The 16,127-nt window shown below is 43.7% G+C and overlaps 1 protein-coding gene across 4 annotated transcripts in view; it reads right to left on the minus strand.

Annotated features, from left to right (window-relative positions):
* LOC118701491 (CBP80/20-dependent translation initiation factor-like) overlaps positions 1–16,127 on the minus strand; it is a 442,809-nt gene that overhangs the window by 15,741 nt on the left and 410,941 nt on the right. The window contains exon 11 of one of the 4 annotated variants that reach the window (XM_036406132.1): positions 7,772–8,149. The exons of the other annotated variants lie outside the window; for them this stretch is intronic. Within the exon in view, the coding sequence (XP_036262025.1) occupies positions 8,048–8,149 (102 nt within the window). The 3' untranslated portion in view covers positions 7,772–8,047. Of the gene's footprint in view, positions 1–7,771; positions 8,150–16,127 lie in introns of those variants that run through there. 4 annotated transcript variants of the gene reach the window in all.

Raw genomic sequence — 16,127 nt, forward strand, 5'->3', positions numbered from 1 at the left:
GTCCACCTAAAAGGATGGAGATGGCTGCTGCTGCTTCTTCTGGTGGGCCTGTGGCTTTTCCTGTTTACAAAGCTGCTCCTAATTCAGGACAACAAGATAGCAAGGTTTTTGCATGGAGGGTTGTACAGGACCTTCAGTCAAAAGTAGACCAGTGTGGTGTTAACTCTTCTCAGGTGATGCAAGTGATTCATGTTCTAAATGCTGATGTACTTGCACCTTATGATATTGTTCACCTTGCTACGATTCTGTTTCAGTCAGTGCAGTATGGTGTGTTTCAAGCTACATGGAAACAAATGGTTGAAAGAGTAGCATTGGACAATATGCAGTTACCTCAGCACGATCCATGTCATGCTGTGGGAGTTGATGCCTTGCTGGGCAATGGACCGTTCTCTAACCTGGATTTCCAGGCAAGATGGGACCCCCTGGTTCTTGCACAGGCCCAGCAGCTGGGTATGAGCACCTTACTTAAAACAAGGGAGGTGGCAGCTCCTAAACCAAGGTATATTACCATCCAGCAAGGGGTGAAGGAACCTTTTCTGCAGTTTGTGGAGAGGGTTGCTGCAGCCCCTGAGAAGCAAGTAGAAGATGATAAGTTGAGGCAAATTTTATGCAGACAGCTAGCACGAGAAAACGCGAATGACGATTGCAGGAGAATTATTGATTCTTTACCAGGAGATCCCTCGCTGTCTGATCTTGTAGTTGCTTGCTCAAAGGTTGGTTCGGTTGAGCATAAAATGGCTGCTTTGGCAACAGTCATGAAGTCCTCACACAGATGTTCTGCTTGTGAAGAATCGGGGCATGTGAAGACCCAATGCCCTCAAACTGCTGGCCGGTGTGTACACTCTAGTTGGTTTGGTTATTGCCCCGGAGAAAGTTCAAAGGCAGATGCCTTGGAAATATTTGGGGTTGATAATCACCAATACACAAATTGCGCCTCAACCTGTAAAACTGGACATTGAAATTAAAACCGCTGCTGACGTACAGAAATTAGTTGGTGCAATAGGTTGTCTTAGGCCATACTTGGGGATAACTAATCATCAACTGCAACCTTTGTTTGACTTACTGTCAGGGATCACTTCCTCTACCAATGAGAGACATTTGACCGCTGCAGCATAAAAGGCTGTAGAAGAAGTTGAATTGGCCTTGACATGCAAATTTGTTACCAGGATAGATGTTTCTGTTGGTGTGCAATTATTTATTTTGAAAGATGATGAAATACCATGGGGATTGTTGTGTTAATGGAATGATAAATGGGAAGACAAATTGCATATTTTGGAGTGGATATTTTTGTCTTTCAATCCCGAAAAACAGCTCCAGGTCTGTATGAGCTTTTTGCAGACATCATTATCAAAGGTCGCAGATGCTGCCATGAAATTTTGGGCCGTGATCCTGTAACTATTGTCATACTGGTATCACAATGGTGTTTTGAGTGGTGTTTTCAAAACAATCATGAGCTGCAATCTGCTTTATCTTCCTTTACAGGTCAAATAGCATATCATTTATCTTCTCATCCTATTTTGAATTTCACTAAGAGGATTCCTTTTCAGGGGAAACAACTTTGCTCTTCTGTGCCAGTGGAAGGTGCAACAGTTTTTACAGATGGATCAGGAAGAACTGGAAAAGCTGCTGTAGCCTGGAAGAAAGATAACCGCTGGGAATATGAAGTAATGGTTCAACAAGGGTCTCCTCAGTTAATTGAACTTTGTGCCGTACTCTTGGCCTTTACCTTATTTCCTAGTTCCATAAATATAGTTACTGATTCTGTTTATGTTGCTAATTTAGTGAAGCAGTTGGATCAAGCTGTGTTGTATAATGTAAAGGAGAAACCATTATTTGTTATGTTGTTGAAATTGTGGACCGTTATTTGTAATCGAAAGTATTCTTATTTTATTATGCATATTGGTAGCCATACATCGCTACCTGGATTCTTTGTTGAAGGTAATGCCAATGTGGATTCCCTTGTGGCTGCCTCAGCAGTGAAAACGGTGCCTAATGTGTTACAGAAAGCTGTTCTATCTCACCAATTTTTTCATCAGGGTGCTCAGGCACTATGGCAGCAATTTAAATTATCACATAGTGAAGCAAAGTCAATTATTTCTTCTTGCCCTGATTGTCATATGTCTCATGTTTCACAATATTACGGTACTAATCCTAGAGGCTTACTGCCTTTGCAAGAATGGCAAACAGATGTTACAAAAATGCCTGAATTTGGCTGTCTAAAGTATGTTCACGCTACAATTGACACCTTTTCTCATGCCATGGTTGCCTCAGCATTGGTAGGTGAAACAGCTCAGGATGTTATTCATCATTTTTGCCACGCCTTTTCCATCTTAGGTGTTCCATCACATGTAAAGACGGATAATGGCCCGGCATATGTTTCAAAGAAATTGCAGGTGTTTTTTCGTGCCTGTGGTGTTGGTCATTCTACTGGTAGCCCTCATGCTTTGACAGGCCAAGAAATTATTGAACGTGCTCATGGTGTGTTGAAGCACCAGGTACAAAAACAAAAAGGGGGAATGCAGAGGGAGTCGCCACAAGTGAAATTAGACAAAGCCGTTTATGTGTTAAACTTTCTGCATCCTTTGCCTGACTTAAAGGTGTCTCCTATATTCTATCATTTTTCGTCTTTGAATTCAAAACAGCCAAACTTTCAGAAAGGTATTAAGGTATGGGTAAAAGATTTAACCATGGGAAAGTGGACTGGCCCAGAGGAATTAGTAACATGGGGAAGAGGATATGCATGTGTTTTAACTGAAAATGACCCTTGTTGGGTCTCTGCCTGTTGTGTTAAACCTTATTTGGGGCACACAGGAAAGGACCAGATGGGTGGTTCTACAGTGGGAGCAAAATGAGTAGGTAATTGTGTTGGTTATTAGGTGGATGGAAGCATGGACCCTCAAAGAATGTGTGGTAAAAGATGGTAATTCGAGACAGAGTAAAGGGAGTTATAGGCTTATGCTGAAAATCCAAAATTTAGGTTAGTGGATGTTACTTTTGCTTCTTTTCCTTGAATTCTCCTATAGAGAGGTTGGTAGTACTGAGAAATGTGTCTTGTACCATTTCCTTTTGCAGGGCACCGACGATCCCAAAATAGGGGAACTTGATGTACCTAAGGGAGAAGTGTTGCCGTTGCATAGGGATTGAATTAGTAGCTGAAGTCCACACTTTAAGCAACTAGGTTGGTTGCCCAGTATGATAGCAGCAACCAGTTGTAAAGTTAAGTGGATGCTACTTGGTTCTAAGTGGTGACTAGGCAGATGACTTGGTCTCTGATTCTGTGTGGGAGAAAGTTATTTGATTAGAGGTGAAGGTGTCATTCTGCTACAAATGTGTCGTCCAGAAATTGCGAGGTCTGTAACGGTATTTGAAGATCTGTTTTTATGTGCCTTGTTTGTATATGAACGTTAAGATTGTGAGGGTGTATGTTGCGGAGTTGGTAGAAGTTGGTTATCTGTAAGTGAATGAAGAACAGATCCTCTGTCTGCTTGGATTTTTGCAAGGGCCCTGCAGAAGTCCTTAGCAGTTGTATTTGTGGGTCAAATACAAAAAGGGGCAATTGTAGGAAAGGACATTCTGTGCTGTTCTTGTGAGCCAGCAAAGGCTTCCTGATGATAAGGAAAGCCCCGTATCTCTCCTGAGGAAGACACCAAGGTTGTTGCCATGGAGATGTGATGAAGGAGAGAAAGTTAAAAGATACGGACTCTAGCTGGCTCACAGAATGATGTGGCTCCTTGATCACCTACTGAGAACTTTGTTTCTTTCTTATAACCAATGGACAGTGAATGTGTATGTTGAGTGAATGTAAATATCTTGAAAAAGTATAAAAGCAACATGTTGCTGTAATAAATCTCTCTTGCACCCTTCTGATGGAGTCGTGGTACTTTGTGCTGTTGTGCTCTATAACGACAGGTGGAACCTGTTTCCATTGCTGGGGTGACAGGGGGATTGCAGCAATTGACCCTGTTGGAAGCTGAGGTGAGCCTGACTGGGAAGGAGTGGCAGAAACATCCTATTGTGACCGGCCCAGAGGCCCCGTGTATTCTAGGCATAGATTTCCTCTGGAATGGCTATTACAAAGACCCAAAGGGACACAGATGGACTTTTGGAATAGCTGCTGCAGAGGCAGAGGACATTAAGCAATTGAACACCTTGCCTGGACTATCAGAAAACCCATCTGCAGTAGGACTCCTGAGAGTGGAAGAGCAATGAGTACCAATTTCCACATCAAAGGTTCAGCACTGGCAGTATCGGATCATGATCCCCATCCACAAAATGATCCGTGAGCTGGAGAGCTAAGGGGTGGTCAGTAAGGCCCACTCACTCTTTAACAGCTCCATTTGGCCTGTGCGCAAATCTGACAAAGAATGGAGATTGACTGTGGACTATTGTGGCTTGAATGAAGTGACCGCCACTGAGCACTGCCGTGCTGGACATGCTGGAATTCCAGTATGAGCTGGAGTGCAAGGCAGCAAAGTGGTATGCCACTATTGACATTGCCAACACATTTTTCTCCATTCCTCTGGCAACAGAATGCAGGCCTCAGTTTGCTTTCACTGGGAGGGGCATGCAATACACTTGGAACCGACTGCCCCAGGGGTAGAAGCACAGTCTCACCATCTGCCATGGACTGATCCAGGCTGCACTGGAAAAGGGTGAAGCTCCAGAACATCTGCAGTATATCAATGACATCATTGTGTGGAGGAACACGGCAATGGAAATATTTGAGAAAGGAGAGAGGATCATCCAGATTCTATGGGAAGCCAGCTTCGCCATCAAGAAGAGCAAAGTCAAGGGACCTGTCTGAGAGATCCAGTTCCTGGGAGTAAAGTGGCAAGATGGATGGCGTCAGATTCCCACTGAGGTCATCAACAAGATTGCTGCGATGTCTCCACCAACCAGCAAGAAGGAAACACAGGCTTTCTTAAGTGCCATAGGTTTTTGGAGAATGCACATTCCCGAGTACAGCCAGATTGTGAGCCCTCTCTACCTGGTTACCCACAAGAAGAGCGATTTCCACTGGGGCCCTGAACAGCAACAAGCCTTTGCCCAGATCAAGCAGGAGATCGTTCATGCAGTAGCCCTTGGCCCAGTCAGGATGAGACCAGAGGTGAAGAATGTTCTCTACTCTGCAGCCGGGAACAATGGCTTGTCCTGGAGCCTTTGGCAGAAGGTGCCTGGGGAGACTTGAGGCTGACCACTGGGATTTTGGAGCTGAAGTTACAGAGGATCAGAAGCCAACTACATTCCCACAGAGAAGGAAATCTTGGCTGCCTATGAAGGAGTTCAAGCTGCCTCGGAGGTGATTGGCATGGAAGCACAACTCCTCCAGGCACCCTGACGACTGGTTCTGGGGTGGATGTTTAAAGGAAAGGTTCCCTCTACCCACCACACCACTAACACCACATGGAGCAAATGGAGAGAACATGATATTGAATGGATATATCATATCCCTTATCATGCACCAGCTGCCGGGAAAGTTGAATGGTGCATCGGACTGCTTAAGACTACCCTGAAGCCACTTCGTGGGGAACTTTTAGAAATTGGGAAATGAACTTAGCAAAAGCCACCTGGATGGTCAACACCCGAGGGTCCATCAATCAAGCTGGTCCTGCCGAGTCTGAACCCTTGCACACAGTGGATGGAGATAAAGTCCCTGTGGTACACATGAAAGGTATTTTAGGAAAGACTGTTTGGATTAGTCCCACCTCAGGCAAAGACAAACCCATCAGTGGGATTGTTTTTGCTCAAGGACCTGGTTACACTTGGTGGGTAATGCAGAAAGATGGTGAAGCCCGTTGAGTACCACAGGGAAACCTGGTCCTAAGTGAGAACCATGTGTAAGGTTTCATTTTGTTGAGTTTATTGATTTTGGGTATGATGCAGATGGTAATAGAATAAGGGGTGCATAATGTCTTGGGTTGGAAATGCAATATGTGGCTGGGGTGTGTATTCTATTGCCATCTGTTAGAGGTGGGGCAGTTATCTTCTGTTAATTGGGCCACCTGTTAAAACCAGGTGGGGCGGTTTTTCTTTATGTCTTCCACAACCAATCCTCCCTCTGGGGAGATATCTTCTGTTAATGGTCCATTGAGTCTCACTGCATGACTGATAAAGTTACATTATTCCATTGTGAGATGCTCTGCACAGAGGGAGGAGCCAAGCATTCCTACCTGGATATAATCTGAAATTTGGAACACCACAGTCAGCCTTTTCCACTGGATTCCCAGAGAAGCAGCTTTCTTTTCCACTGGATTCCCAGAGGAAGACCAGGCCCATCTACACTACCACCAGACCTTCAGAGGAAAACTCCACCCTTCTACAGGATCACTGCTTCAACAGAACCACATCTGTCACTCCAGAAGGACTGCAGCCACCATTTAATGGGACTGCTACCAAAACCCTGACCAACAGGGTGTCAGGTTGCATTCTGACTCCGTCGGTGTTGTTTTGTATTACTGCATTTTTGTTTTATTTTTATTGTTTCACTAATAAAGAACTGTTATTCCTATCCCCATATCTTTGCCTGAGAGCCCCTTAATTTCAAGATTATAATAATTCAGAGAGTGGGAGTTTACATTTTCCATTTCAAGGGAGACTCCTGCCTTCTTTAGCAGACACCTGTCTTTACAAACCAAGACAGCTTCTCCCCCTGATTCTCTTTTGTTTATACTTTCTGGGGTCTGAGGCAAATGGTGTGACCTTGGTTCCCAGGCCCAGAAGGTTTGTTTAGTCTGACCAAAATGTGAAGAAAGCTAACTAGCCTTCTATATAGAGTTCAGTTATACACTAATGCAGTACAGAATCTAAAAAATATAAAAGCTAAAAACTTAAGGCATCACCCACATGCAGAGAGATGGCTGAGCTAGCACCCGAGTGCCCCCTGCAGTCTTGGGGGAACCATTGCACCTGCCCTGCCCATCCAGGAGCCAACCATGCCCCTACCGGCTGTGACCATAGCTACACCAAAGGGGAAAGTGCTTGACAGCTGAGAGAAGGCTGTTATTAGGTTTCTGTTTTTGTTTGTTGTTGTTGCTGCCATTGTTGTTGCTTGTCTTGTTATACATACATATATATACAGGCTAGTAAAGAATTGTTATTCCTTTTCCCATGTCTTTGCCTGAAAGCCTCATAATTTCAAAGTTATAACAATTCAGAGGGAAGGGAGTCACATTTTCCATTCTAAGGGAGGTTCCCGCCTTCCTTGCCAGACACCTGTCCTTTAAACCTGAACAGTAATTCAAAGAATTATCATTGCTCTGAAAATTTTGTCTTCACTCTCTTCTGTTTTCAGCAAAGAGCTGTTTGTTTGCTTTGAAAATGATGTTTACAGCATTTCAATGAGCACATGGTCCATCAGTGTTTACCTCATATTAGCCAAAATTTCAGGCAGGGTTTTCAAGACATACAACAGGTTTTTCCCCCCAGTTCATCTTTCTGCTGAGATGTTTGGAAAATGTTATCTAAGCCCAAGGCACATACTATTAAGTAAGTTCTCCAAAACAGTTCACAGATTCTTTGTAGAAACCCACAAAATTATTTTAAACACAAGAACAAGGAAAAAAAATATAAATTAGGGACAAATATAAACAGGCAGTAGTCTAGAAATTCACTCCTGGAGTGTTTAGCTTGTGAGCATGGCATTAAGCCGGGCTACAAATAAAATATATACTCACCTTTTTTATTTTTGCTATTCTTTAGTAAAGAATATAATGTGGAACTCAAAGCAATAAAGTGGAGTTAGTATTATCAGCAATGATGAGACAGACAGGGAGACTGAGAGATGGTCAGAATCTAAATTTAATGTGGACTACCTATGCTTATATACTATTTTAGGAAGGGTAGTAATGTTTTACTACAATGATTGGGTTAGTCATCACATAAACAAACTTATTCATTTTACAATATCTCTTGCTTGCAGAAGTCTTGATGTAATTTTCCTTTCCGGTAAGTCAGTCTGATTTAATCTTCTTGAAATCTTCAAAGCTGTTTATTCTTGCCAAGGCATCCTGATTATCAAATATCTTATGCTAACCAGGTCCAAAGTCCATCATCTGTCTTGTGTATCCCAATGTAGGATTGATAAAGAAGGACCTGTGGTGGCCCAACTCCAGTCCTTCCTCTGTTGTGGTGTCCTTGATGATCCTGCTCTCTGCCAGGAAAACAAGGTCAGAGAAAATCTGTAACTTCACTTGGGCTTTTCTTGCCCCAGCTTCCCACTCACAAGGTTGGGACACACTTCCCTACCTCAAAAGGCAGTTATGAGGAGGAATATGTCACTGTCAAGTGCTCAGATATTTGCTTACTGAAGAACACTCTTATCTACTTATGATGAAACAGAGACCATATCCTACCCCCAGACTTGAGCAGGCACCCTCCACTGTCATGCTGCCCTCCAGGACCTCATCTGATGTGACTAAGCTGAACAAGGAGAATGCATTTGCTCCATCTTGTCCATCAGGGCACCATGTGCTCCACCTTGTCCATCAAGACATGTGCTCCACTTCATCCATCCAAGCACTATGTGTTCCACTACGGCACCAAGAGATACCAGTTGCAAGGGCCACAGTTCAACCTTTGCCTTGATATTTGGGTTGGGGAGGCCCAGAGTCTGACCACCAAGCCCTGGCAGAGGCAGCAGAGTAGGGCTCAGCAGACAGAACTTCTGGTATTCTGGGAATCATAGTCCAAGTCCATGCCTGTGGTAAGCTGACCATGACTGAATGCCAGACACTCACCAAAGCCACTCTCATGCCACAAATTGACAGGGGAGAGAAAATGTAATGAAAGAAGTACTAGCACTTTTATGACCACAAACCTGAACTCAACCAATTGCATTCATCATGTGCAATCTAATTCATATTTACTTAAAATATTTTGATGCAAACACACTATACCCATGCCACTGAAGTCACTGAAACTGCGAATCAACATGTGCTGGTTGTCAGTTGCCCCTGTACAGAAGCAGAAGAAATGTACACAAAAGTCACCCTGTAAAAAAGCTTCAGCAAAGACAGTCAAGGAGGACAAGGACAGCAAAGAGGATGATGAAGCAGAACCATCACAAGGGTGATTTTCAGGGCCATCATCACGGCCATCACAGGAACTGGAAGAGGATACAGAAGAGACAACCACCACTCGATCCCTATCCCTGAGTGAGCTGCAGGAAGTAGAAGATTTCAGCCGTCATCCATATGAGCATATTACTTCCTGGCTGCTCTGGTGCTGGGACAACAGGGTCAACAGTGTGAAATTAGAGGGTAAGGAAGCCAAGCAGCTGGGATCACTTCCTAAGGAACCAGACATTGACAAAGCAATGGGAAAAAAGACACAAGTCTTTAGTCTCTGGAGGTGACTCTTATCAAGTGTGAGGGCAAGGTATCCCTATAGAAATGATATTCCATGTCACTCAGGCAAATGGACTGCAATAAAGGTATTCAATACCTGAGGGAATTTGCCATGGAAGAAATTATCTATTTTGACTCGGACAATGCACAGCTCCCGATGGATCCAGATGATGTCTTATGTCAGTGACCCATGTGGCAGAAATTTATGGAGTGCACCAACAGTGCATGAAACCCCTTGAAAATATTACTCTGGAAAGATGATGCACCACTGTCACTGTCATATTTTCTGAAAAATCCCTTTGCCAGGATTTCTTCTCCTGGGAAGCTGAGAAGCCTCAGAGAAAAGTTAAAACTATAATTATCTGATTGCTTCTCCTGTGTTTTGCTGCTTTGAAATGTGGTTGGAGATTGTTTATCCAACATGTGAATTGTTTTTTACTTAATGACCAATCACAGTCCACCTGTGTCAAGGCTCTGGCGAGTCATGGGTTTTTCATTAGTATCTTGCTAAGCCTTCTGTAAGTATCCTTTCTCTATTCTTTAGTATAGTTTTAGTATAGCATTCTATAATATTATAATATAATATAATACCATAAAATAATAAATTAGCCTTCTAAGAACATGGAGTCAGATTCATCATTTCCTTCCTGCCATGGGAGGACCCTGAAAATACCACACACCACCAACAGTGGGTGATACGATTTGGCAGCTCTGGGAATACGAAGACAGTATACCTTCCTGTGTTGTTGAGGCTGTGGAGAAGCTGTCAGATAAACTGACTCAGGAGTTCCAGCAATTCAGAGAGGATATGTTCTATTCCCTACCTGTACGGGTCCATATTTCAACAACTGACAGCAGGCATCCTCTTGCTCAAGAGAGAGGATATAGAAGGTATACACCATGGGCTACTCTGTGGTTTTACCTACAGGACCACAGAGAGGATATGAGGAAGTGGGACGAACAACCCCCTCAATCCTAGATGCACGGGTGAAGGTAATTGCAGGGAAAACAGCCACAAATGTTTTTTTTTCCAGGAAAGTTGCTGCTCCAGTCTCCAGTGGACAGTTTTCCAGGCAGAATGGAAGGTCTGATCATACTACTGACTCTGTGGAGAGAAGTTATAGTCCATTTCTAGAAGATCTTAGCAGGGAACCTTGTGATCAGTATTAGAGGGGCCCTGCCTCCAGCTAGGTGGAGGAGAGGCATTACTGGGTTTACTGGAATGTGTGTATTCAATGGCCTGGCACAGCAGCCCCAGAGGACTACAAGGCTTTAATAGACACTGGTGCACAGTGTACCCCAATGCCATCAAGCTATGCAGGGGCAGTATCCATTTGTATTTCTGGAGTGACAGGGGGATCCCAACAGCTGACTCTATTGGAGGCTGAAATCAGCCTGATTGGGAATGAGTGGCACAAACACCCCCTTGTGACTGGACCAGAGGCTCCATGAATCCTTGGCATAGTCTGTCTCAGGAGAGGATATTTTAAAGGATCCAAAAGGGTATTGGTGGGCTATTGTTATAGCTGCCATGGAGATGGAGGACACTGAACAATTGTCTACGTTGCCTGGTCTTTCAAATGATCCCTTTTTTGTGGGGTTGCTGAAGGTTAAAGAACAGCAGGTGCCAATTGCTACCACCAACACTGCACCGGAGGCAATACTGCACAAATCAAGACTCTGCAATTTCTATCCATGAACTAATTCATCACCTGGAGAGCCAAGGAGTGATCAGTAGGACCTGCTCACCCTTTAACAGCCCCATATGGCCAGTGCAAAATTCTAACAGAGAATGGAGGCTGACAGTAGACTCTTGTGGTCTAAATGAGGTTGTGCCACCTCTGAGTGCTGCCATACTAGACATGTTGGAACTTCAATATGAACTGAAGTCAAAGGCAGCAAAGTAGTGCCATAATTGATATCACTAATGTGTTTTTCTCAATCCCTTTGCCAGCAGAGTGCAGATCATGGTTTAGTTTTACTTGGACGGGTGTCCAGTACACCTGGAATCAACTGCCCCAGGGGTGGAAACACAGCCTGACCATCTGCCATGGACTGATACAGACTACACTGGAAGAGGGTGGAGCTCCAGAACACCTCCAATACTTTCATGATATCATTATATGGGGCAATACAGCAGAAGTTTTTGAGAAAGAGAAGAAAATAAAACTAATCCTTCTAAAAGCCTGGTTTGCTATAAAACAAAGTAAGGTAAAGGGACATGCACAGGAGATCCAGTTTTTAGGATAAAATGGAAGGATGGACATCACCAGATCCCAATGGAGATTATTAATATAAATAACAGAGATGTCTCCACCAACTACCAAGAAAGAAGCACAAGCTTTTTTAGGTGTTGTGGGATTTTGGAGAATGCACATTCCAAATTAGGCTGATTGTCACCCCTCTCTATCAAGTGGCCCAGAAGAAGAATGATTTCCAATGGGGCCCTGAGCAATGACAAGCCTTTGAACAAATCAAGCAGGAGATAGTTCACGCAGTAGCCCTCGGGCCAGTCTGAACAAGGCAAGATGTAAAAAATGTGCTCTACTGCAGCTGGGGAGAATGGCCCTACCTGGAGCCTCTGGCAGAAAGTGCCAAGGGAGACTCAAGATCAACCTCTAGGTTTTTGGAGTAGGGGATACAGAGGATCTGAAGCCCCCCATATTCCAATCAAAAAAGAGATACTGGCAGCTTATGAAGATGTTTGAGCCACTTCGTAGGTGGTCGGTACTGAATCACAGCTCCTTCTGGCACCCCAGTTACCTGTGTTGGACTGGATGTTCCAAGGGAGGGTCTCCTCTATACATCATGCAACTGATGTTGCATAGAGTAAATGGGTCACACTGATCACACAACAAGCTTGGATAGGAAACCCCAGTCATCCAGGAATCTTAGAAGTGGACTGGCCAGAAGGCAAAGATTTTGAAATGCCGCCAGAGAAGGAGATAACACATGCTGAAGAGGCCCCACTATATAATAAATTACCAGAAAGTGAGAAGCAATATGCCTTGTTCACTGATGGATCCTCCTGTCTTGTGGGAAAGCATTGGAGATGGAAAGCAGCTGTATGGAGTCTCCTATGACAAGTCTCAGAAACTGCTGAAGGAGAATGTGAATTGAGTCATTTTGCAAAGGTGAATGCCATCCAGTTGGCCTTAGTCATTGCTGAACAAGAAAAATGGTCGGTACTTTATACTGACTCATGGATGGTGGCAAATGCCCTTTGCGGGTGGTTGCAGCAATAGAAGCAGAATAACAGGCAACACAGGGGTAAACTCATCTGGGCTGCTGCATTGCGGCAAGATCTTGTTGCCAGGGCAGAGAACTTGGTTGTGGAGGTGCGTCATATAAATGCTCATGTACCCGAGAGTTGGGCTATTGCAGTTCGAATTTATTTTATTGATTCCTTGTTAAGTGGTTCATTCTGTTGTACCCTCATGTTCTCTCCAAGTTGGTTTACCCCTGGGTTTTACCCTCCCTCAAAGCTGTCCCTTGTACCATTCCCTGCCCCTTGTTCCAGATCTTTGCCTGCCTGTCAAGGCAACCCAGCCTCTTATTCCCAAACCTTCCCTGGCTGCAACAGCCTTTTGGATTTCCCCTATTCCTCAAAGCCCCATTGGCCTGTGTGACCCATCCTCTCCACCCTCCTACCCCAATTGGCCCCAGACACTTGATATAATCCCCTCACTTGTCCCCTGAGGATTCTCTATTGGTTAGCTGTTTGTATCCACCCCCTGATTTGTATCTGTACAAAACCCCTTGCACAGGAGTGCCCAGGGCTCTTTGTTTCTGATCCCTTCACCTGGAATAAACCCTTCCTTGTGGAACCTCAAGACAGAGAGCCTTCTCCTTTCTCCTCTGCCCGGTCCCTGTCGTGGCTTGTGTCTGGCCCCATAGAGCAAGTGGCTCTAAAGGCTCTGCCTCTGGTAAATCCCATACCGAGGCAGTTCCCCACTCCTGGTGTGGCACCGGAGTTCTAAGAGCTAGCCTGGGTTCCAGCAGTCACTTCATTGGGCCACTGAAGAACATTGGAACAACCAGCAGGTGAATCAGGCTATTAGGATTGAAGTGGCTCAGGTGGACTTGGATTGGCAACACAAAGGTGAATTATTTCTAGCTTGGTGGGCCCATGATACCTTGGGCCATCAAGAAGTGCAACATATAGGTGGGCTCCTTATTGAGGGTTGGACTTAACCATGGGCACTGTCGCACAGGTTATCAATTAATGTGAAACGTACTGCAATCAAGCAGGCCAAGCAGGTAAAGCCTCTGTGGTATGGAGAGGCTTGGCAGATTGACTATATCATATTCCCTCAAACCTGTGATGGCAAGTGCCATGTGCTTATGATTGTGGAAGAAACCTGGATGGCTGGAAACATATCCTGTGCCCCATGCCACCACCCAGAAAACTATCCTCGGCCTTGAAAAGCAAGTCTTATGGTGACATGGTACTCCAGAAAGAATTGAATCAGATAATGTAACTCATTTACAAAACAACCTCATAGACACTTGGGGCTAAGAACATAGTATTGAGTGGGTATATCACATTCCCTATCATACACCAACCTCTGGAAAGATCGAATGATGTAATGGATTGTTAATGACTACACTGAGAGCAATGAGTGGTGGGACCTTCAAATATTGGGATAGACATTTAACAAAAGGCCACCTTGTTAGTCAATACCAGAGGATCTGCCAACAAGGCTGGCCCTGCCCAATCAAAATTTTTACATATTGTAAGTGATAAAGTTCCTGTAGCGCACATTAAAAACATGCTGGGGAAAACATCCAGGATTATTCCTGCCTCAGGCAAAGGCAAACCCATCTGTGGGATTACTTTTGCACAAGGAGCCAGGTGCACTTGGTGGATAATGTGAGAGGATAGGGAAGTCCAGGGTGTGCCTCAAGGAGATTTGATTTTGGGTGAGAACAGCCAATGAATTAAATTGTATTATATTAATAACTGTCTAACACTGTGTACTGCCACTTTTATGGCAGCTGCGTGCACTTCACCTCACTAAGCACCTCATGGCATGGATCTTAACTACAAATGTTCTGGGGATCTGAGCCTGACTTTTCTCTGATCTTCACACTCTCACCAATGAAGAATGAACTTTGATATAACTGAACAAGTGCAGCAGCACTGGAATTGGAACTGAGTCAAATGTGCAACACGCAGCAATCCAACACCTCACACCATCTTTCTTGCTTGAAAGACTGTTACCAAGGATGAAGGCTAAAGTCACAGACTAAATGAATTCAACAAACTTTTTTTTTATTTTGGTGGACATTTTATGAACATTTGCAGAGGTGTTCCATAGACTAAGGGAATGATGTCTCTATGTATATTTATCAAAACAGATAAATAGTGAAGGTGATGGAACATTGGGAAGTGTGAAACTTGGCATGACATAAATGGTATGGAATAAGGGGTGGATATTGTCCTGGTTTCAGATGATATAGAGTCAATTTCTTCTCAGTAGCTGCTACAGTGCTTTGTTTTGGATTCAGAATGAGAATGGTGTTGATAATGCACTAATGTTTTGGTTTTTTACTAAGTTGTGTTTATCCTAAGTCAAGGAGGTTTTTTTCTTGTCTCATGCTCTGACAGTGAAGAGGTTCACTAAACAAACTGGGAGGAAGAACAGCTGGGACAGGTGACCCAAACTGACCAAAGGGATATTCCACACCATAGAACGTCATGCCCGGTATATAGATTGCAGCCAATCTGGGTTTGGGAAGGATAGTCTGACATCAGTCAGTGGGTGAAGAGCAATTGAATTGTGTATCACGTTTTTTTCCATTTTGATTATCATCATTATTATTATTATCATTTACCATTATTACTGTATTTTGCTTTATTTTCAATTATTAAACTGTTTTTATCCCAGCATACAAGTTTTACTTTGATTCTTATCCCCATTCCATGGGGCGGGGGCGGGGGGGCAGTTGAGCAAGCAAGCAGCTCCATGGTGCTTAATTTTCAGCTGGGCAGCTGGGCTTAAAACTATGACAACCTATTAAATTAGTACTCCCATAATGGAATTATTATTGGAATTATAGCATAGCCACTCATCTCTGCTGTAGGCATCTGCCCAACTCCCACCATGGACACCATCCCATTCCTCTCTAATGGATTCCCACATGGTTCAAACCAGCTGATGAATGTTGACAAGGGAGTTGGAAAAGGATTGTGAGGCAGACAACACAGTAGGTGAGCCAAGACTCTTATGCTTCTAGATTTAACCTGTAATCATCCCCCAGAGGCTGGGGCTGTTTGCAAGAAAAACTGCCCTTTGCAGTTTTCCCCCATATTGCCTGGGTATAGCTCCTCCAGAACTTTACACTAATATTTACACTAAAAATTTTAAAAGCAAATCAAATCTTATCAAATTGGATCCTTTACCTTCCTGAAACACCCTAGGAACCCCAAGAGTTAGAGCTCCTGTGTTCTGTGAAATTGGATTTTTATGTTAATTCAAAATACCCAGGAAGTAATCAGTCCAAAATTTTTAAATGTTTCTCCCTATCACCCCGTGTATAAGAATCAAACCTTTTGGTGCAATTATACTTCTGGCAGCCTTTCTAAATCCAGTAATGCCCCCCCTGTGGCTGCCATCAGGAATGTTTTTAGTTTATAACGATCAAGCCTGAGCCTTTAGTGGCTAGGTTTTTAGCTAAAAGATTCTTTATAAGATGGATATGTATGTGATGATCTTGATAATAATTGTATTAATCATGATACCTAGCTTGCTTCATTGTGTGCAGAGATTAATTAATAAA

Source organism: Molothrus ater, chromosome W (genome assembly GCF_012460135.2).
Source record: "Molothrus ater isolate BHLD 08-10-18 breed brown headed cowbird chromosome W, BPBGC_Mater_1.1, whole genome shotgun sequence".
Taxonomy (NCBI): domain Eukaryota; kingdom Metazoa; phylum Chordata; class Aves; order Passeriformes; family Icteridae; genus Molothrus; species Molothrus ater.